Source organism: Camelus dromedarius, chromosome 26 (assembly GCF_036321535.1).
Source record: "Camelus dromedarius isolate mCamDro1 chromosome 26, mCamDro1.pat, whole genome shotgun sequence".
Classification (NCBI taxonomy): domain Eukaryota; kingdom Metazoa; phylum Chordata; class Mammalia; order Artiodactyla; family Camelidae; genus Camelus; species Camelus dromedarius.
In genome coordinates, this window is record NC_087461.1 from 11,074,951 (window position 1) to 11,097,883 (window position 22,933).

Below are 22,933 nucleotides of genomic sequence, written 5' to 3' on the forward strand. Positions count from 1 at the left end.
CCCACCTGCCTTGCACCTGTACAGACTCGCTGGGAGCCCGCAAGCCTTCAACTCACCAACCCTGATTCACTGCAGCAAAGGCACCTCTCCCCGCTACTCCCAGTGTGTCTGCCACTGATACGTCTTCCTTGGTGTGACAAATCTCACGGAGACCTATGAAAAGTCATGCTGGTGGGAATGGTTGTAATCACTGTTAACAGACAAGGTTCTGATTGCCAATATTACCATCTGTTCCATTGGGTTCCACATATTACCCTGTATGTGGGCTCTGTTAAACAGATTTCCCGTACGGCCCAAGGTCACCCTTGATTCACGTTACCAGCCTTTGCAGATGGGTTAAATGTGAGCCTCCAAACAGTGGCAAGGATCAAAATCTGAGCGGTACCAAATCGTGTCCCCTGATAACACAACCTAAATAAACAGTCAACGATGTTTGCAAAGACAGAATGGAGATGTCCCTCGAAGTAAGAAAGTGGTGTCCCCAAGACACTGTCTAAAGTGCAAGGTTCCATTTATTCAACTTCACGTAAAATTTATTTCACTATATAATTAGAGAAGCATGGGGATGAGGAGGAAATAAACTGATTTCAAGAGCAAGGGAACATCCCAATTTTGGGGGGCCCTGTCCCTTTGTGCACCCTTAAAACTGAGCTGAGTACTTTTCCCCCTCCCCTTCTCAGCGCTGGCAGAGGTTTCCATCACTCCCTGTGAGTTGGTTCACGTCAGTTAAAATCTGTTGATGATCTTAGCACTGGTGATATAAATAAGGCTCACACACTGCCTGGGAGAAGTAGGTACCAGCCATAGACCTAGCAGAGGGGAGGGAATGACTGACAAGGAGGGGCAGTGAGGGATGTGGATGGCTTCACCGAGGAAGAGGTGGGTGGGCAGGTTTTGCAGGTGAGCTAGTGTTCCCCAGTGGAGATGCAGAGGGACAGGGAAGGGTATTTTGGGCAAAGGGAACACAAGTACCAGGGCACACAGACGTGAAACAGCATAGTATTTTCAGGGAGGCATAAGTAGACATCATTTGTGCAACTGAATTTTTCCCTAACAAGGTTCTTAGTGCCTGAGCTATAAGTGCGTTTTCACTGTGGGGCTTTGTGCCAAACTTTGTGCCAAATTCCTTTCCATAACTAGGTGCTGTAAAATAATATTTCAAGATTGTTATTATTCTCCAAGTGTGAACTTTGTGCCAAAAATCTCACTTTTTTAAACAGAAATGTATATGTTTAGCAAATGAATGCTCTGAGTTCATGTGAAAAAAGAGAGCTAACCTAGTTTGCGGGTCAAGAAATGCTCCCTTGAGGAAGAGACATCTGGGCCAAACCTTGCAAGATGACTTACCAGGGGGAAGAGGCCTCAGGGAGTGGGACTGGCATGTGGGAACACCCCGAGGTGAGACGGAGCCTGGCATATGGCAGGTGGCCAGGCAGGTCCAGAACACAGCAACAGGAAGAGGCCGAAGGGCACATGGGCTGGTGAGGGAGGTGCGGTCAGCTCCTGCTCAGCCTCTGAGATCATGTGAGAAACTTGAGGCTTTATCCCAAACAATGGGAAACCATGGAAATTTTAAGTAGGAGAGAAATATGATTGTATTTATTATTTTAAAAATCACTTTAGCTGTAAGATGGAGAAAGGATTAGAGGGGAGACCTGTTAGGGGAGTACTTAGGTCAGTCCACAAACTAGGATGTTGGACTGGACTCAGTGGGAGAGATGAAGATGGGAAAAAGGAAGAGATCTGAGAAATAGGCAGGAGGGAAATACTGAAGACTCGGTCACGTGACATGTCAAACTTCACTTCTGTTTATATATATCAACTTATATAGACAGATGTTTTTATACATTCCCATATCTGGTTTTTAGTCTGGTTAATTTTCTTTTCAATTTAGATTTGAAACTCTTAATCTGATTAAACTCCAACTGGATGGAGACAAATGATAGTAAATATCAGAAAATATTTTCATACCTTTGTGATGATACGTGGCCCTGTAATTCTGGATTTTGTAACAAAGACAGTTTGACTTCTGTCCTATTTGGATAATGCTGTACCATCTAGGAGACTAAAATGTGTCTTTAAAATCTGACAGGTCTTCCGCTTGTGTATATGTTAGACACAGGGCAAAATAAGACACAATGCCTTGGATTTGAAAGGCACAAAATTAATGTATTTCTTTTTTATTTTTTAAGTACAAACTCTGCACTCTATTTCTATAACTGAAATTAGGGTTTTTTAAAGACTAATAGGTTGATTTTTCACATCATAATTTAATCTGTTATGCTTTTTACCCCTAGAGCTGCACATAGCAAATTATGGGCAGCTACATACATACAATACACGTTGCTTTCCCAGCTGTGCGTGTATGATTTGTCTTTTGGTGCTGGCAGTTATGTTCAATTTAGTAAAAGCTATATTCCACTGTGTACTAGAACCTTTTTTTTTTTTTTTAACAGCTAGGTTTTTATGTACTTCCCTTTACTGCCTCTATAAAGAGCAAAGAAAAAGGAGAAGGTAGAGTATAAATGAAACAGGGCCAGACATGCCTTCATACAGGAGAAAGGAAGACACAGCAAAAGCCAAGCAGAAAGGCTGTGGGCAGAGGCACACCTGATGACAATTCCTGTTTCCATGACCCAGTTCTATATATATAAACTAAAACGATGGCGTACGATCCTATGTACTTGCTTAAATTTTCCCTAAACTCCCTGATACACACAAAAGACAAAGCCTTTGAGAATTTACTGTTACGTAATTACCTAAAACACTGCTGGCTTCTATCATGAATGCCGTTGAAACACCTCCATTGTGTGGTTTCCTTACTCTCCGATATGTTTTTAAAAGTGAGCATCGTCAAAGGAAAAACCACTAAGTGACAAAGGAATCGTGCATTTTAGCCAAGGTGTGTGTGTAATGATTAAAAATCACAGACTATTAAAAAAAATCACCGAGTATTTGGCTTAAGGAACTGACTGTATTAAGTACATGAAAAATGAGTCAAAGGAAAAAGTTTTTAGAAGGTTTAAGCATACATACATACATACATACATACATTAATTAATTAATTAATTAGAATACATGCATAATTTCAAAATCTTGCTGGCAGTGTTTTTTTTTAAGTCAACATTTCAAATGTAAGTTGAATATGAGAAGTTTCTGTTAGGCTAATAAATATATTAGAGCCTCCAAAGTTTCCCTTATTTGTCAAATCAAATGATTGCTATGTCAGTTAATATTAGGAGGGAGATGTAAATATGAAATTACCTTGAGTGTCTATTTTTATCCTCTAGGAAAGGAAATTAAATGCCATCCTTCAGGCTGTCATAGGGAGATGCACAGCCTTCCTGTCAATATTTTTCTTTGGCTTCCTACCAGATTTTGATCACATGTCATCTCACCAAATTTTAGTTAAGGGATGCCTTCCCCGAAAAAGACTGGGAGATGCTACAGAGGGTTAAATAGACACCAAGAACTAGAGGAAGGGAAACAGGAAACTGAGTGCTGACTTCGCCTTGATATCAATCAGTATGGTGTGTTTTCTGGCTGGGTTCATATAAACCAGGGGTAGGAGGTACCTCCAAGGTCAACACCAAGGATCCCTTCATTATCCAGGGCTGCGGCCTCTTGTCATTCCGTTCCTGCCCAATTGCTCTCTGCTGTTCAGTCTCCTTCAGAGCTGGCTTGTGCCTGATCACAGCTTCCTCTCACCTCAAGCTACCAGTCCCCTTGTCGAAGTTGTCCTTGCATTCTGCTTTCTGATGAACAATTGCAACAAATTCTGTTCTTGACATTGTCAGTTCCCCTTCACAACCAGCAAATTTAGGTGACAAAACCAAGTTACACTGAACTTGTCAGAATACAGAGGGCCATTGGCTAAACCACATAGCCTAACTTTTTTTTTTTTTCAATTTTGGTTATTAATATGATCCTAAATGAAAAAAAAATATGTCAAATAGAAACTGAAAAGAGATGTTTGTACTGTTGGAGTCTCAAGTGCACTTTTATTGTCTTGATTACCTCCATTCCCATGATGGTTTAAATGGATTTTTAACCTAACTTGGGGCCTTCCTTTAAAACCAGGATGCTCTGATATATATCTTATTGCTTGGAACATCTCTTATTTGAAGCAATTCCAAACATTAAAGAACATAATTAAATCATCTTCCACTTGTTAAAATGATCTCTTTTTTATTTTTACTATTTTATGAGCTTTTTGAGCAATTATAAAGCAAGGACTATAAAAACTACGCTAGTTTTAAAAGGAGGAGTAGACTTTCTAATTGTGAGAAAATGTTAATATATTGATGACTGTAGTCTTTTTGTACTAAAAATAGGAAACTTAACAACTGAACATACCTACATTACTAAAGTTATTTTTCAATGTCATGACTTTGATCCCTGATGTTTAATTTGTAAAAGCAACATTCACCTCCAAAAATGATGTGCTGTCTTCAAACATGTTAACATCTGCCCACCATTAACAACCTCATTTAAAAAGGAGGAAGATGACTTGAAGAATTTTAACTTAAATTCCCACGCTCATTCATGCCTCCTATTTAAAGCTTTGTTTTCCAACTGGTTAGGAATATTTTAATAGGCTTTCTTGGAATAGAATTTCCTGATCTCGTAAGTATCACTGAGTTTAAAAATGAACAGCTGTGGCAGGGTTTCTAAGAAGCAGTCGTGCATTTTTCTAAAACCAAAAGCTGTAGATGGTAGGGAAAGGATTATTTAAATTCCTTCATACCTGACATTTTACCCCAGACTCCATTTAAATCCCTAGGGCCTGAGTTCCAGGTTCATTGCCCAGGTAAATTCATTTACGTCTAAAATTGTATTTATGCAGTCGTTTGTTTCATAAGCTTAGTGGAAGGCTCCAGAGATCGTTTCTTGAACTGCGGTGAACAGTATTCCTTTCTTCTTCACTGACCCAGCGCTGCTGCCAAAGCGGACGGTATCGAAGCATTGATCAACACCCTGTCCAGCGGGCGCAACAAGGTGGTCGCCAATGCAGCCACGGTGCTGATGAACATGGCCACGCAGGAACCTCTGCGCCTGAGCATCCAGACCCACGACATCATGCACGCCCTGCGCGGCCCCCTCTGCTCTGCCAACAAGGTCGTGCAGAGCAAAGCCACTCTCGCCATCGCTGCCATTGCCTGTGATGCCAAGGCCCGGACCGAGGTGAGCCTTTTCATCCCTCATGTTCATTCCTCCTTCCTTCTGGTCTTTTGAAACATTTTCAAGGGTTTGAACCCACCCATCACTTAAATCCCTCAAATTTGGTGCAACACGTTAGAAAACAAATCGGCACCATCCAGCAAAGAAGGTGAGCCTTCCCTATCATCAGGCAGTTCTGTTCCTGGGTCTGTACTAAGACACACTCTGGCCTCTGTGCACCAGGAAGCATTGTTTATAATACCCCAACAGCTGGAAACAGACCAGTTGTCTTATTGTTAAGAGAATGGATGCATACATTTGTGGTATATGCATAAAATGGAATCTCATATCAGTGAAAATGAATGAACTGCAGCTACAGAGAAGAAATCAACACAGCAGACACTCAACCAGCATAATGCTGAGCAAAGTCAAGCTCAGAAGAGAACAGACTTGTGATTCTATTTCTCTAACGTTCAAACATATGCAAAGTTAAGCAATGTGCTTTTAAGCACACACGTATATAAGTTAAAACTATGAAGAAAAGCAAGAGAATGACTGGCCCTAAATTCAAGGAAGTGGTTGCCTCTTAAGGGATCAAGAAAGTGGATGTGATTGCAGAGGGCATATAGGGGTTCAAGGTCACTGAAATGTGCCATTTCTTAAGCTGAGTGGTAGACAAACAGGTGTGCCTTTTACTATGATGCTTGAAATTATGTGTATGGGTTACATACACTCCTCTTTTCCTTACATTTCAAAAATTTAAAACACGGAATTGCATTTTTTACAAGTGTGTTGGTCCTATTCATAGACAATATAAACCTAGAAGTGTATATTTTTCTCTTTTTTCCCATTTGCTTATCACATGCACTCATTCAAACAGCCTAGGACTCTGTCCCTCTCTCTTTCCAAAAGAAGTAACAATGTTGAGCACTTACTAAGCATCAGGCACTGTGCCAAGCACTTTCCATGCATTTAAGCCTCGCCTGAAATAGGTATATTTATCACTAATTGGAAACATACATGCTCCCCAATGTTCACAGAAGCATTATTTACAATAGCCAAGAAAAGGAAGCAGCCTAAATGCCCATCAACAGATGAATGGATAAAGACGATGTGGTATATATACATAATAGAATATTACTCAGCCATAAAAAGAGTGAAATCCTGCCATTTGCAACAATGTGGTTGGACCTAGAGTGTATTATACTTAGTAAAACAAGTCAGAGAGAGACAAATACTCTGTTATCATTTACATGTGGAATTTAAAAAATAAAACAAATGACTATAACAAAACAGAGGCTCACAGATACAGAGAAAAAACTAGTGGTTACCCATTTGGAGAGGGAAGGGGGAGGGGAAAGGTAGGGGAAGGGGAATAAGAGGTATAAACTATTAGGTATAAAATAAATAAGCAACAGGATATATTGCACAGCACAGGGAAATACAGCCATTATTTTGTAATAACATTAAATGGAGTATAATCTATAAAAATATTGTATCACTGCATCCTAAAACTAAAACTAACATGATAAATGAACTATATGTAATATGTAAACCAATTATACTCTAATTAAAAAAAAAGACATAGGTACAATTGTAATCCCCATTTTACAGATAAGGAAAATGAGGCTTAAAGAAAGAATATTTACAGAGTTGGTCGGTGGGTGAATCAGGGATGTGAGAACATACCTTTCTGAGTCTATCTGCTCAGACAACTGACAAATCTATTCTCTTCTGTCTCTTAGATGTCTTTTCCATCCTCCTTCTTTGTCCCCACTGACTCAGTTCATTTGTATTATTCCATTAAGGTAGTAAGACAGCCATCAAGTATTTATTTACCAACTACTATGTGCCAGGCACTACGTTAGGCAGTGGCAACGCAGTGAGAAACACCGGTGTCTCTCGGTCCCACTTCCGTGTGGCTTACAGAGTGGTCCATCTGCTTCCTGGAATATTGCAGCCAACTCTACAGCTCTCCCTACCCCTGCCATTTCCTCCTCCCCAAACTGCCTCTAAACTGATCTCTCAAATATATGACCCTCATCACATCATTCCAAGTCCCCAGTGGCACATCATTTCCCGTGGGAAAAGCTAAGCTGCCTAGTGCACTACGTAAGGGCTCGCCCCTACCTGCCTAAGCCGGAACTCTCTTCCCAGGTGTAACTCTACACTCCAGAGATACCATAGGATTTGTAATCTGTCAGCATCCTCTGTTCTCTTATTTATACCTCCTTGATTTCTCTGTTTGGGAAGCTAGTCTCACTTTTGTCCACCTGATAAATGCCTGTTTCTCCTTCAAAACCCAGCTCAACCATCCTGTCTTCCGTGAGGCCTTTCTTCAGTCCTTAAACATGGACTCCAACATCCTCCTCCGTGCTCCCACCACCCCCTCTGCATGCCTCCCTTGTCCTCTGCTTTGCTTAGCTTTTGTATGAAAGGCTAAAAGCTCCTCGAGGCTTTAGGGACAGGAACTGAGGTTTTTCTTCCCTATTTCCCTGTCATTGACACATACCTGGCCCACAGTCCACATTTCATAAACAGCTAGTGAGTGAATAAGCGAGTGAATGAATGAGTGGAGAAATTAATAAATGAATTAGATCTTTGCCAAAAGAACACATGGAGTCAGATTCCTATCTTGTATTATACTCAGAAATAAAGATGTTCAGAGATCTGGCTTGCTAAACATAAGATGCTTCAAGTAAACTTTTCAAAGCTGTCCAAGTTGAGTTGCTAACATGCAATCCCCGTCAGAGTCCCTTGTTTGAGAAGGAAATGCCTGGAAGCGGATCATTTCCCTCAGGGTCTCTCGTCTTCAGATAGTACGTGGAGAGACCAGTGCAATATTCTTTTGTCCTCGGGGCTCAGTTAATACCGCATTACATTTCAGACAGTGAGACAAGAGCTCTGTCAAATCTTTTTTTTCCCCCTGATTGGAAACATTTTATACATGAGTAATCTCTTTTAATACTGTAAGTAATGTAGTTCTGTTCAATTTCCCTCTTGTTCTTTTTTTACTCCTTGAAGAAAAGTGAGTGATGACAAAATGGATCTCTTTCTGGGGAACTGTTTCAGTATTGTTTTTGGCCACACTGCTGACTTGGCGTCAGCATCCAGTCACATGGGTAGCACTTGCCTGCATTGGTTCCTCCCACCCAGCCTTGGAAACTGTATCCGGTCATTTGCTGAAACAAACGACCACAGCTTAGTGGCTTACAGCAATACAAATTTTTTACCTTGCAGTTTGGGAGTTCAGAAGGCTGACAATGGGTCTTATGAGTTAAAATCAAGGTATCAACAGAGCTGTGATGCTTCTGGAGACTTGAGGGGAAAAATCTGTTTCCCGGCACTTTCTAGCTTTTACCATCCACCTACATTCCTTGGCTTTCGTGTCTTCCTTCACCTTCAAAGCAGATTACTGCTCCTGACACCCTCATCTCCCTCTTATAAGGACATTTATAGTTAAATGGGGCCCACCTGCTAATCCAGGACAATCTCCCCACCCTCAAATCCTTAACTACATCTGCCAAATCCCTCCCAGGAACACGGCCATCTCTGGGGGTCCATTACTTTGTCCACTGCAGGGCCAAGTGGACCTGCAGTGCTGAGGAGCAGAGTGAATGAACACACGGCAGCCCACCTGCAGGCAGGGAGAGGACAGGCTCCCTGCCCCGTCCCTGCACCGAGTAAAATCAAAATGACCTCCATCACTTTCCTGTGGCCTCTTCTTGACTTTGAACAGAAAACTGGGCTATCTGTAAGGTTTATTTGCAATAGATTCTTTTCCCCTGGATTTAATAAATCTAAAATATGGACACATCTTATAATGTTTTTATATAGACAAAACCTTTCAACAATCAAATAATGAGATTTTTTTAAAGCATTAATGTTTATGTTCTGTCCTCTTAATGTGTATAATTTTGGTTCCTCCTTCTAGTTGAGAAATTCAGGTGGACTGGAGCCGCTGGTTGAGCTCCTGCGTTCCAAGAACAACGAGGTCAGAAATCACGCCAGCTGGGCTGTGATGGTCTGTGCCAGTGATGAGCCAACAGCCACTGAGTTATGCAGGCTCGGGTGAGTGGGGCAGAATCGGGTGTCTGGTTCAGATGAAGAAGCTCAGTCACAAGCTTCAGGCCCAAGAAGGTCAAACAGAGTCCACGCACCGGAGTGTTCAGAAGTCCTGCCTGTCCCAATGGGGGGGGGGTGCTTACAGAAGTGGGGCCCTCCCCCGTTGCTCCCACCTAGAGATCTCCCTCACCACCGCCATAAAAAGCATCCTCAGCATTTCCTTTTCCACTTTTTTCACCTTGATGAATGCTTCTCTTTCACTTTCCTCTGCTCTGCTAGACACAATCGTACTTGTCTCTCAGCTTTCAAGGCTAAAATAAAATGGGCAAGCCAGGACTGGCATCTCTCCTCCTCTTCCCGACAAACCTTTCCACCAGAATTATACATTTAACCGACCTCACCAAATCGCTTCTCCTTACAGCCGATGTGTGAGCTGCCTTTAGCATATCAGCAAACAGGGTTAAAACAGGTAAACAGGTTTGCCCTATTTCCAACCATTTTTATTCTTAGTGTGCATTGCCTGGTTAGCTGAGAGAGCTGGAGCCCGATACTAATTTTGCTTCAGATGGAGAACTTTTTCTTCTGAAAGTGTCCTTTTCAACTGTTGGAGTATGAGTTACTACCTGGCATGTATGCTCTCAAGAAGGACTGATTTGTCTTCATAATTGTGTCAGGATTAGTTTATTGAAAAGGGTGGGATGGTTTTAACCTTTCCTCCTCAATTCCTCATTCAGGACCTTAGTGAGGTATGTAAATGGGTCCTTATAAAAAGCAAATCATGTTTTTTGGCTTTTATTGACAGGGCTTTAGATATCCTTGAAGAAATTGATCTATCAGTAAGTCGAAAAAATAAATTCAGCGAGGTAGCTTATAACAAATTGCTCAACCACCACCTGTCTCTAAAATACAGCAAGACTGGCTATTTGTCCTCAAGTAACATAATTAATGATGGATTCTATGACTGTGGTCGGGTAAGTGGCAGCCCTAATTTTTATATTAGTATGTGTGACCATTTCTTCTTTAATCATGGTGCCATTACATTGCAATTATAACCGCTTAACATAATTTATATTTTTATAGACAGAAACTTGGGAATCAGAACTTCATCCTTAAATTTTGTCTGGCTATAAGATTTTGTGTTATAGTTTTAACTAGAATCTGGTTACTTATACTTAAATCAGCTTGCTGATGCTAGTCTCAAGTTTCAGAGAAAATATCAAAGAAACAGCTTCCTTTGTATTACTTTTAGGGCTCAGTATTAATGATAAGGATAAAATTATAAGCTTTTCATTTTATTAATTATAGTTGAAATTAACCAAATTGTAATACTGAATTTTAAAATGTAACATGGGAGAATATTATTTTACTTAGCTGCATTTATGATTGTGATTTTCAAAAATTTAAAACAATTTATAGTGAAATTCAGTGTTACTGTTGAGAGAAATGGGAAGCTGAGCATTAGAATCTTGAGGACTTTCGGACATTACTGTCTCAGTCAGCACTTTCTACTTCTTCTGGAAACTGAAAGCAATAAAGGAGAATGGGGACATTTTTTAAAACCTACAAATCCCATTTTAGGCAAAAAGAGGAAACAGGTATGATCCACAGACTTCAGAAACATTTAAGAGTTAAAAGTCCCTCATTGTGCTGTACATCAGAAATTGACACATTGTAACTGACTGTACTTCAATAAAAATAAACAAATATATGTATATATTTTAAATGAAAGAGTTAAAAGTCCCTGAGATCAGGCAGGAGTATATAGGAGGAAGAATGAGAAGGGGAAAAAGAGCAGAGGGAGGGACAAGAGTAGTGGTGGATCTCAGAAAGCACCATCAAAAGTCTATTCTTCCTGAGTGGATGGAGAACTCAGAAGTGCACAGACTAATTGTTCAGTTTGCCAGGGGGCAGGTGGGCTGGGGTGAGCAGCGCTGGCAGCAGAATCCCTCTTGGGCCAATTTGGTTCAAAGAAGCAGAGGAGACAGGGCCATAAGAGAATCACAGCTCAGCCATGTTTGCAGGAAACACTGTATCACGGTAAAATAATTAGAGACATTCTGAATAATCAAAACAGCCAGCCTAAAACTTTACTCTAGCTCTTTCTTCTGCTTCTCCCGACTACCGCCACCACTGTATTCTCTGTAACGCACACACAAACTTGGAGAATTTACTGCTCCCGTTCAATGAGGAGTCATTTACAGAGAACTGGTCCAGAATCATTAGTACAAAGCTGCTTTAAGAAAAGTGAGGAAAAGAGCAGAAAAACCACCAAAGAGCCCTTACCAGAAAAATGTTGCCATGGGACAGATAAATTTGTGACAAAATACATTTATATATTTTATTATGTAAAACTAAGGAGACAATTTCCTTGTGAAGAAGAATTCTCTGGTTCATTCATTCAGTAAATACTAAGTTTCTAACATTTTAGGCTTGAAAAATGTCAGTACACAAAAGAAACAGCAATCTCTACCCCATGGCACCAGTGAGAGGAAACAGACGATAGACAATAAATCTCACAAATAACTTATATCACATGATCAAAATGGGAAGAGCTACAGTTGGGTGGGGAGTGGAGCAAAGGAGGATAAGGGTGCTCCATCGTACTGGGGATACTGGGGTTGATGGTCGTAATTTGACACGATGGCCAGGTAGCCTCACTGTAAGCAAAAATTTGAAGGAGGTGAGGGACTTAGCCATGAGGAGAGTAGGGACAGGAGCTTTTGAGGCAGAGGAAGCAGCTAGTGCAAAAGCCATAAAGGGTCAACATGGTTGGCACATTTAAGGGACAGCAAAGTCAGTGCAGCCAGAGCTGAGTGAACCAGGGATGGAAAAGCAGAGACGAAATCAGAGAGGTAAGGAGCAAGCACACCATGTCGGTCTTGTAGACCATTGGAAGGATTTGGGACTTTACTCCGAATCAAGTAGGGAAACATGGCAGGGTTCTGACCAGAAGAATGGCCATGATCTGTCTTACTTTAAAAGGATCAGGAAGAGTATCTTGGATAAGAGAGGGCCCTATTTCTTGATTGGAAAAAGACCTCAGAAGGCGATCAGGTCTCCCCCTCTTCACCAGGCTGATAAAATTGCTGGTATAAGGCTTTGTCCAGCTTGTCTTTAGTTATCCTCACAACATTTTTAGTGGTCTGTTTAGTAATTAGTTATTCTTACAGGCAATAAGCCCTCCCTTATGTATATAGATGGATTTTCAAACTCAAATACTTCCAGGGGCCAAGCTGATCATTATGGTGGGAAACAGCTGAGTATAAATCTACAGCGACTGCAGGGGAATTGGGGGCTATATCTTCCCCAAAGGCAAGATGCCCACAAGCTTCAGGCTCCTATTTCTAGGTGTGTGTGTCTCTGTGTGTGTGTGTGTGTGATATTAGACACCTCCATCAGTAGAGAACCTATTTATCAGTATTCATTAAGAAAACATATAACCCATGCAGATACTACTTTTTAATTCTTATATCTACAGATACTGATTGGCACCAAATTTTTGCCTTTGAAGGACCTCTGCTTACAAGAACCAAGTGATCTACATACTGTACTCTTAGTTAACAGCAGATCTTCTGATGTGTGAGTCTTTTCAGGGGAGAAGGGATGCAGGGAGGCCGATAGCCATCAGCGCTTCTTACCCTTCCGGGTAACATGAAGTAATTGAAGAAATTATAAATAGGAGCAAAGTGAGATGAATTATGTTTACAAATCTCTAAAACTATATGCAGGAATACCACTGCTGCCCAATTTTTTTTTTTCAAAATAGGAAGTAAATAATAGCACTAATAATGAAAGCTTCAACTGATCTTAAAATAGTCTTGTATTCCTATATATCTATATAATACATTTTATGTGACATAGTTTATAAAAATATTTCCAGTTCTAACTCCATGAAAAGCTTTATAATATTCATTTTGCCTTATCTTAACCTCTCCTTTATGCTTTTAAAAATAAAACGTCACTGTTAAAAGTCAGCTCCAAACATGATTTTTTCAGGAAAAAAAAAATCTATTTTGTAGGAGAAAGTCAATGTTGACAAACACATTATCTTAATTTGTACATAATTTCAAATATGTAAAATTTTAGTTCTCCACCTCCATCTACGGAAGATAAGCCATCAGACGTTGGTAATGGATGAAGTATTTCCTCTTCATCTTCTTTACGAAGAGCAAATAAAGAAAAGACCAAGTAGGGAAATGATATTTTATCTGTACTCAAGTAATTCTCTCCCTTAATTTGGGAGTGAACAAAAATTTAGATTTTAGATTTTTGGCAACTTAAGTTTTTATTCCTTCTCCTAGTCATAAAATTTCATGATTAAAGCCTGGAGACCTGGTTTGACATTCTGGCTGCTGTGAACCTAGATGGACATCTTGAGCCCCTGAGAGTGTCCGTGGACAGGCTTTGTTTCCTTATCTGTAGATGGAAATATACCTGGTGCCCGGCTTCCTCTCAGTGAGTGGAATAGAAGCATATGATGAAGTGAAAATGCCTTATAGATTATAAAATGCCTCACAAATGTAGTGTATTGTTATTTTCTATCTGATTGAAATTGGCTGTGGTTTTTTTTTTTTTTTTTTTTTTTTTTCAAATAACCAGAGAACATAGTTATCATTTTAGTGCTGGATTTGGATCTCCCACCGAAGAGAAATCAGAACCTACTTCGGGACACAATACTGCTCTTAGCAAAAGCGCCACTAAAGAGAAAGGATCAAGGTAGAAAATGCGTTATTTTATTCTTCTCCTAACTGTAATCCCATCAAGCGTTAATTTTCCCCGCAAAGTTGGTGAATGGGAGGGGTGGCTTTTAACTAGGAAGTTCTGCTTATGTAATCAGATGTAGAACTAAGCAGGACCCAGGAAGTGTGGTTAAAATTAACTTCATTTCTGTCTCTTGTCTCTTTAAAACTTTACCCAGAGGGAATTACTCCTCCTGCCTCTGGGTGAGAACCCAGGGCACTTTGATCACGTAAACTCCTGCAGACACTTTAATTCAGAAATGACAACAGAAACAGCAGTCTCCAGTCATTCTTTTCAAAGCCCAACCATGTGTAGTAATCAACTTAAAATGAACTTCTCTGCCCTCCCCTGGCGGCTGCCTTTGCAGGCAGTGAGCTACCCAGGCTGGAGCATCACCCCTCCCTCTTCCCTGCCTCTTGGTTCCATGTCCCCTCCCTACCTAGCTCACCGAGATCTCTGACCCTTCAGGAAGCAATGAGAAGAGGAAAGGGAAACAAGCAGGACCACATTCTTGACCTAGTTGGAACGGTTATAATGTGGTTTCATGTGTTTTAGGTCTGGCGTATTTGAAACATACTGTCTACACGCTGACACATTTTTAAACGTATTCTTCCTCTTATGATCATTTTCCTGGATTCTTCAAAAAACCACTTGGACCTCCTGCCACGAGCCCTGATCCTCCAATTACTGTTGACTTAAGCTCTTGAGAACCACTGGGGTACTGGAGGCTATTTGCCACACACGTATATTGAGCATCCACTTTCTAAACCGGGACTGTCCCCTAAGGTCTCCTAAGGAGGTGTCTGCCGGCCTCCTCAGACCTCAGAGCTGTGTAGTTTCTCTTTCTGTGTTTATGTTCTATCCTCAGTCTCTGTTGCCCACTCTCCTGGTCTCTGCTTCTGATCTGCTCCCGTCAGTCCAGTCCTCATCCTTTCTGCCCTCCCCTCCCCTCCCCTCCCCTTCCTTCCCCACCTCTTCTCCCTTTTCCTCCTCACTTGGCCTCTCGGGACTTCTCCTCCAACTGGACTGAGAGTGCCTTCAGGACAAGCACATATTCTGACTTGAAGAACTTCTCTTTTGGTCCCTCATGTTTAGCATAGTGCTTGGTTGGCAGACATAGGGCATTCGTGTTTATTCAAGAGAATAGAAATCCAGACTTTTGTAGGAGAAGGTTATTTTCAACAAGGCCCACACTTAACAAACCAGGTCTCTTGGGCAAATAGGTTACCTTCTCTTTGCCTGAGTATGCTTATTGGTAAGATGGAAAAACAGTAGTCCTTCCTCATAAGTGTTGAGAAGATGAAATAATTTAATGAACGTAAAGGGCCGAGGGCAGTGCCTGGCCCAGAGTAAACACTCAACAAATGTTAGCTCTGTTATGTGGAGCCCAAACCCACTCCAGCCTTGCAGGGGTTCAGAGGAATCCCCAGAATCCAGCGGTCGACAGGAGCTGGAAATAAAGTCCATAGCCACAGGGTCTGCTCGCCTCTCCCTCCAGTGTCTCTGATGCCGCATCACTGTCATCTTGGGTAGTTCTGCCATCCTCAACTCTTTTCCCATTATTTTATTTTTCTTACAGGTCAGTCTGGTTCATGGTCCTAAATCTTTTGGAGGAGAAACCATCAAGGTTGAAAGTTATTTGGTATACTTGTGAATGTTGAAATAGCAGTCTTCCAACAGCTGTGGGTTTTTTTTTTAACTTAGAATTTTAATTATGTACATAAATAGCAACATGAGAACGAGGAGTTCTAAGGCTTATACATTTTCTCTAGGTGAAAGAATTTCCGATTAGTCCACTTGTAGTATGGAATCATCCAAGAGAATAAAGAGGCCTAGTGTAGTTTTTCCTGAAGAAGAATGCCAATTTACTACATTCAATACTGACTTTTCTGCCATTTTTCTGTAGAAATATTGGTTTACTGTATGGAGTTTTCAATGTTTACCTATAACTGATTAAAATGGACAGAGCATGGAGTATTCTACTTATTTCCGGGTGAACTCTTCACATTTCCTGGCTTTTGAAAGTTCTCCTTCCATAAATCTTCTATGACTATGTATCCTCGTAAACCCCAGTCATATAATTTCTCCCCACTGACCTGGACAAATACGATGGCTTGTTGTGGGTAATAAAGAGAGGCAGCTAATCCCATGAAACCAGGTGGATACACCAGCTTCTTTATTTTTGAACCTCTAGCCAAAAGGAGTCCAATAATACCAGCAAAACCAATAACACCAAGTCTTGGAAAAAATCCAGGAGGTGCATTTTGGAGATATTCATAGCTGTCTAACCGCCATTGAACCAAATTTTGCATCTTGGGCTTAGTTTGGGAGTACATTTCCTGACACCAATTTGTATATGGCTCACAATAATGTCGGAGATGGGAGATGCTTTCTTCAAGTTGGGTCCTTGGCTCTTCCACATATTTAGACCGCCCCTCAGGAACGGAGTAGAGTGAAAGCTCATTAACTTTCACAGAAGCCTTGTGAGGTGAGTCCTTTTTTGGTGACGCATAGACTTTGAAGGTGAGCAGACTCAGGCTGGCCGGCCCCACAGACCTCTGAATTACCTTGAACATGTCGCTGGCAGTGGCGGCTCCGGCGGGGTCACCCCTGTGGGTTTTTAATTGTGATATCCGGTATTCATATTTTTCCATAACATTTTGAAGCATTCACGTGTTCATCTCATTTGACCCTAGTCGCCTTGTTCTGTGTGTAAGTCCCATCTTTTCTGGTTCTTTAGCTATCTCCTCATCCTCCATAAATATCTTAAATATTGGTATTCTCCAGAATTCTTCATCTACTCCTTTATTTAGTCTCCGTAGTCTTGGCTACCACTCACGTTTATGTGCCAGTCTGCACCCCTCTCCTGGGTCCAGACTTGTGTATCCAGTTGCTTTTTGGACTTCTCTGTCCTGCTACCCTCTAACAGCTCAAATTCGATATGTTCCCAACTAAACTCACCATTCTCCCAACTCCCAAACCACCTCCTCGCCCGTTCCCTGTGCCGGTCGATATACCCTCTTCCCATACAACTGCCCAAGCCTAGGAATCAGCTCCAAGTCCTCCTGCCTTCTCCCCAGTGCTGAATGCGTCTTAGTCCTGTTGCCCTATGCCTTATTTACCCCTTAAATTGCTCTTTTTTAATTTCCACCTTATCTTCCCTAGCTAAGGCCTTTATCTTATATTTCAACCACACTGACCTTCTTATTGTAAGATCCTCCTGCCTCGGGAATAGCTCTCCTTAAACCCGCCCTGCATGCTACACCACCACCCCTAGAGTCTGATCATATTATTCTGCCTGAAATAGTGATTCCCTGTTATCGTCCAGATGAAGTCCAAACTCCAACTATGGCAGGTTGTGGAATAACCTTCAATGTCTTGTATGCACGGCAATGCCTAGTCTTCATTTTCTTCACCTTTTTGTTTCTGTGAGGCCTTCCCTGATCACCCCAGGTTAAATATTCTCTTCACGGCCAGTCCTTTGTGAATTTGATTCTCTCTCTTGTATATAACCTGAACTGTTAATGCTGATTGTTTGTCTTTCTTACTGGGCACTGAGCTGCTTGAGATCTGAGACCATGCTTTTTTTTTTTTTCATCTGTATATTCATAAGCCTAAAATAATACCAGGCACATCAGGAACAGTAGAGGAATATTTATTGATTAAATAGTCACACATTATTTCAAATATTGAATGCTGGTTGTTGAAAGGAATAGATGCTTGAGTCCCTTGCAGTGTCCCCAGGGGGAAAAGTTATAAACAAGTGATGGTAATTATCTCTTCTTCACACCATTTCCACTCTGCTCCTTGTCTCTGCATATTCTGGCATATCACTCCCCACTTAAATATGAACTTTACTGTGCTCCTAACATTTAGAGGATTGTTGACAAGGAGGAGATCACACTGATTTTGGATTCAAACAAAAGCGGTCCTTGGTTTTCATATCTGTAAACTGGAAATGATGGTCCCTACCTCACAGAGCTGCTGTAAGAGAGAGTGAGATGATGTATGTAAAGTTCCTAAACCACTGCCTGGCTTATTTAAGTGATCAGTGTGTGTCCAGGCTATTTCCTCATCTTAGCCCTTGGTCCACTGGGTGAGAGATTTGTCATAATCTCATTGTCCCATTGTTTATCTTTTGGTCAACCTTTCTCATCTTGTGACTGTTAAAACTTTGGACCTCTGGACATAGAGTAAAATATTTTAACTCTACTCATCTGTTAATGTCATGGAGAATGTTTAACATTGACAAAAAGATCCTGAGCAATACAGGCAAAGAATAATGAGCCATCTGGAACCACAGAGCGGCTGAATTTTTGAAAGGGAGAGGAGAGAAGAGCTGGGAGACAAGTCAACCCCCTGCATGTGAGGTGCCCTAATACAGACAAGGAAAGTGAAAACGTGGGTTTCTGTTTTTCCGGATGAATATCATTACCATATACCATGTAAATTAAAATTTTTAAGCAAGAGGCTCTCGTTAGGTGACCATCCTATTTCTGCCTTTGAAATTTAATTTTAATTGCACTCTCTTTGATGGCACAACACTCATAGGAGAGGTGATCAATTTATTTCCTGTCTATGCAATCACCTTCTTCCATCCAAGTACTGACCAGGCCCGACCCTGCTTAGCTTCCAAGATCAGATGAAATCGGGCATGTTCAGGGTGGTATGGCATAGGCTCCAGTCACCTTCTTGATACTTCCCCAGGCTTCACTGAAACCAACATGTCTAATGCCCTCTAAAGCTTTTCCTCATAAAGACCATTCTCTTTACAATAAATATTTACTACACCCATTCATGAAATGAATTATAACTTGTCTATACTCTATTTTTGTATTCAGACTAGTCTTCATAAATATTTAAGTTGATTGCACATGAGTTTATTATACATGCTTGAAAGTTTAATGTTTTTCTGTCTCCTTTTTCACATCCTTCCAGTCTGTTCATCTTTGGAGACTTTTAGACTTTAACATTTCTGCTACTTAGATCATCTTGATCCCCATCACAATGACTTCCCCAAACATTTTTGCTTTTGAAATAATTTCCCTCAGAAAACTGGATAGCCACATGTATAAGAATGCAACTAGGTGACTATCTTATACCACAAACAAAAATTAACTCAGAACATAAGACCTGAAGCCATAAAACTCCTAGAAGAAAACTTAGGTGATAAGCTATTGACTTTAGTCTTGGCAATACATTTTTGGATCTGACTCCCAAGAGTACAGGCAACAAATCAAAAATAAACAACTGGGACTACATCAAACTAAAAAGCTTCTGCACAGCAAAGGAAACCATCAATGAAATGAAAAGATAACCTACTGAATGGGAGAAAATATTTGCAGATCATATATACAAAAAAAAAGTTGATATCTAAAATATAAAAATAATTCATAAAATTCATGAGAAAAAAAATCCAATCTGATTTAAAAAGGGGCAAAGGATCTGAAGTTTTTTTTTTTCCAAAAAAGATATACAGATGGCCAACAGGCACGTGAAAAGATGCTAAACGTCACTAATCATCAGAGAAATGCAAATCGATACCACAATGAGCTGTCACCTCACACCTGGTAGCATGGCCATCAGGAAGACAAGAGATAAGAAGTGTTGTCCAAGATGTAGAGAAAGGGAACCCTCATGCACTGTTGGTGGGAATGCAAACTGGTGCAGGCACCAAGAAAAACAGTATGGATATTTCTCAAAAAAATTAAAAATTAAAATGGTCCAGCAATTCCATTTCTGATTATCAGAAAAGAATGAAAACACTAATTTGAAAAGAATTCTACACCCCCATGCTCATTGCAGCATTACTTAAAATAGCCAAGATGTGGAAACAACCTAAGTGTCCATCAATAGATTAATGGATAAAGAAGAAGTGGTACATGTAGACAATAGAATAGTACTCAGCAATAAAAAAGAATGAAATCTTGCCATTTGAGACAACATGGTTGGACCTTGAAGGAATTATGGTAAGCAAAATGTCAGAGAAAGACAAATAGCATAGAATTTCACTTATGTGTGAAATCTAAAAAACAAAGCAAATGAACAACAAATCTAACAAAATAAAAAGCATAAAGTGAGCAGAATGGTGGTTGCGTATATTTTCTTCTAGGAGGTTTATTGTATCTTGTCTTATTTTTAAGTCTTTGACCCATTTTGAGTTTATTTTCATGTATGGTGTAAGGGAGTGTTCTAGCTTCACTGATTTACATGCTGCCATCCAGTTTTCCCAGCACCGTTTGCTGAAGAGACTGTCTTTATTCCATTGTATGTTCTTGCCTCTTTTGTTGAAGATTAGTTGACCAAAAGTTTGTGGGTTCATTTCTGGGCTCTCTATTCTGTTCCATTGGTCCATATGTCTGTTTTTGTACCAATACCATGCTGTTTTGATGACTGTAGCTCTATAGTATTATCTGAAGTCTGGGAGAGTTATTCCTCCAGCCTCTTTCTTTTTTTTCAGTAATGCTTTGGCAATTCTAGGTTTTTTGTGGTTCCATATAAATTGTATTATGATTTGTTCTAGTTCTGTGAAATATGTCTTGGGTAATTTGATAGGGATTGCATTAAATCTGTAGATTGCCTTGGGCAGAGTGACCATTTTAACAATATTGATTCTTCCAATCCAAGAGCATGGGATATCTTTCCATTTTTTAAAATCTGCTTTAATTTCCTTAATCAGTGTTTTATAGTTTTCCATGTATAAGTCTTTCACCTCCTTGGTTAGATTTATTCGTAGCTATTTTATTACTTTGGGTGCTATTTTAAAGGGGGTTGTTTCTTTACTTTCTTTTTCTGTTGATTCATCGTTAATGTAAAGAAATGCAATTGATTTTTGAATGTTAATCTTGTAACCTGCAACCTTGCTGAATTCTTCAATTATTTCTAGTAGTTTTTGTGTGGACCTTTTAGGGTTTTCTATATATAGTATCATGTCATCTGCATATAGTGACACTTTTACCTCTTCTTTTCCAATTTGGATCCCTTTTATTTCTCTCTTGCCTGATTGCTGGGGCTAGGACTTCCAAGCCTATGTTGAATAGGAGTGGGGATAGTGGGCAGCCTTGTCTTGTCCCAGATTTTAGTGGGAAGCTTTTGAGTTTTTCACTGTTGGGTACTATGCTGGCTGTAGGTTTGTCATATATAGCTTTTATCATGTTCAGATATGTTCCCTCTATACCCACTTTGGTGAGAGTTTTTATCATAAGTGGGTGTTGAATTTTATCAAATGCTTTTTCTGCATCTATTGAGATGATCATGTGGTTTTTGTCCTTTCTCTTGTTGATGTGATGTATTACATTGATTGATTTGCATATGTTGAACCACCCTTGTGTCCCTGGGATGAACCCCACTTGATCATGATGCATAATCTTTTTTATGTGCTGTTGGATTCTATTTGCTAATATTTTGGTAAAGATTTTTGCATCTATGTTCATCAGTGATATTGGTCTGTAATTGTCTTTTTTGGTGGTGTCTTTGCTTGGTTTTGGTATCAGGGTGATGGTGGCTTCATAGAATGAGTTTGGGAGTATTCCTTCCTTTTCAATCTTCTGGAAGAGTTTGAGAAAGACTGGTATGAGTTCTTCTTTGTATGTTTGGTAGAATTCCCCGGTGAAGCCGATCAGAAAACAATATTTGAAACCTGTGTATAATCAATAGCAGGAGATTAAAATCAAGAGAAATAAAAATGAAATGAGGTAGAGTTTTTAAAGTGATAAAAATAAAAATATTTTAAAAGAAAAATTTTAAAGGGATTAAAACCATAGACATATACAGTTGTTTAAAAAGTAAAAATTAAAAAGGTAATAGAAAATAGAACAGATATAAAAAAGATTTTTTAAAAAAGGGGGTGTGTTCTTCTGGAGACTGTGCGCTCTTAATGATTTTATCGAGAAGTCTTTCTGTCTTCGCCTTGTTTTGCAAACTCAGCTTGCTGTTTCCAGAGGCCCTCCATTGGTGCCCTTGTCAGTGCTGATCCCAGTGCCAGTTGGCAAGCAGACAGCGCCCCATCCCAATAGTGGGTCAGGTGCTGAGCTCTCACCCAGTGGACAGGCGGGTCACTCCCCCAACCGATGGCGCAGTCAGATGCTGCACTCAGGCAAGGCAAGTGGGCAGATCGCGCCCCCTCCCAGCACCACGGTCAGGTGCTGCATTCCTGCAAGGAAGGCGGGTGGCCGCCCGCCCTCTCCCAGCATCTGCTCCTCTGCTCTGTGCAGCTGCCCGCTCTGCCTCGGGAAGGCGCTCTGTAGTCGGGCTCGGGGAAGACCACAGAACAGCCCCGCCCCTGCTCCAGCCCAAATCTCAGCTCCTTGTTTGTCTTGGTGGCGCAAGTTCTCTGAGGTGCCAGGGCAGAAAGAGCCCATCTGCCTCGGGCTGTAAACAAGTCTCCATCCTGCGCAGGAGGTTGTGGATCCCCCAGTGCGGATTCAGGTCTGAGCCCCGCCCCAGCGCGGGCGCTGCGCATGGAGGAGGTGGCGGCTGTGGCCGCGCCAGCAATGGTGGCGCAGGTCTGAGGAGACAAAGGCTACGGCGCCCCTCCCCCCAGGGCACACCAGCCGTGTTGCTTTGCTTTTTTCCCCCATAATTTATGTGGGACCCAGGGGGTTCCGCTCCATATCCCCTCCCAGCCACGGCGCGCAGCCCCCCGTAGTCCCCGGGGCTCCCTCAGTGCAGCGTCCCCCGTCCTCCGCCCAGCTCGGGCCACCTGTCCCAGCTGCCGGCTCGTGTCTCGGGCTGGGTGTCGCAGGGACACTTTATGCTCGTTTAACTTAGTTCTGTTGGTCAAGGGCTGCTCCGTGCAGATCTGAGCCTCAGAGGCTCCCCCTCTGTCCCGCTGGCGTCTCCGTTGGAGGGGGGAGACCCAGCGAACGAGGGCTAGTTCTTTGCCGCTCCCTCCCTGTGGGACTGGTCCCACACTGTTTTGCTTTTTCTTCTTTCTTTTTTCCCTTTCTCCTACCAGATTTGTGGCATT

General features: G+C 41.2%; 2 protein-coding genes across 2 annotated transcripts in view; one reads left to right on the forward strand and one right to left on the reverse strand.

The window, feature by feature from the left end:
* Window positions 1-22,933, forward strand: part of ARMC3 (armadillo repeat containing 3) — a 73,633-nt gene that overhangs the window by 45,015 nt on the left and 5,685 nt on the right. The window contains exons 11-15 of the mRNA XM_031444702.2: window positions 4,935-5,184; window positions 9,095-9,231; window positions 10,028-10,196; window positions 12,704-12,804; window positions 13,825-13,941. Of these exons, the coding sequence (XP_031300562.2) occupies window positions 4,935-5,184; window positions 9,095-9,231; window positions 10,028-10,196; window positions 12,704-12,804; window positions 13,825-13,941 (774 nt within the window). The remainder of the gene's footprint in view (window positions 1-4,934; window positions 5,185-9,094; window positions 9,232-10,027; window positions 10,197-12,703; window positions 12,805-13,824; window positions 13,942-22,933) is intronic.
* Window positions 15,657-16,569, reverse strand: LOC105100431 (MICOS complex subunit MIC26). Its single transcript, XM_010993448.3, has one exon. It carries the CDS (start codon window positions 16,539-16,541, stop codon window positions 15,945-15,947), a length of 597 nt encoding a protein of 198 aa, XP_010991750.3. The 5' UTR covers window positions 16,542-16,569; the 3' UTR covers window positions 15,657-15,944.

What these genes read in the sequence shown, in the direction of transcription:
- LOC105100431 (XM_010993448.3), bottom strand. Translation starts at nt 16,541, where the DNA reads ATGTTCAAGGTAATTCAGAGGTCTGTGGGGCCGGCCAGCCTGAGTCTG.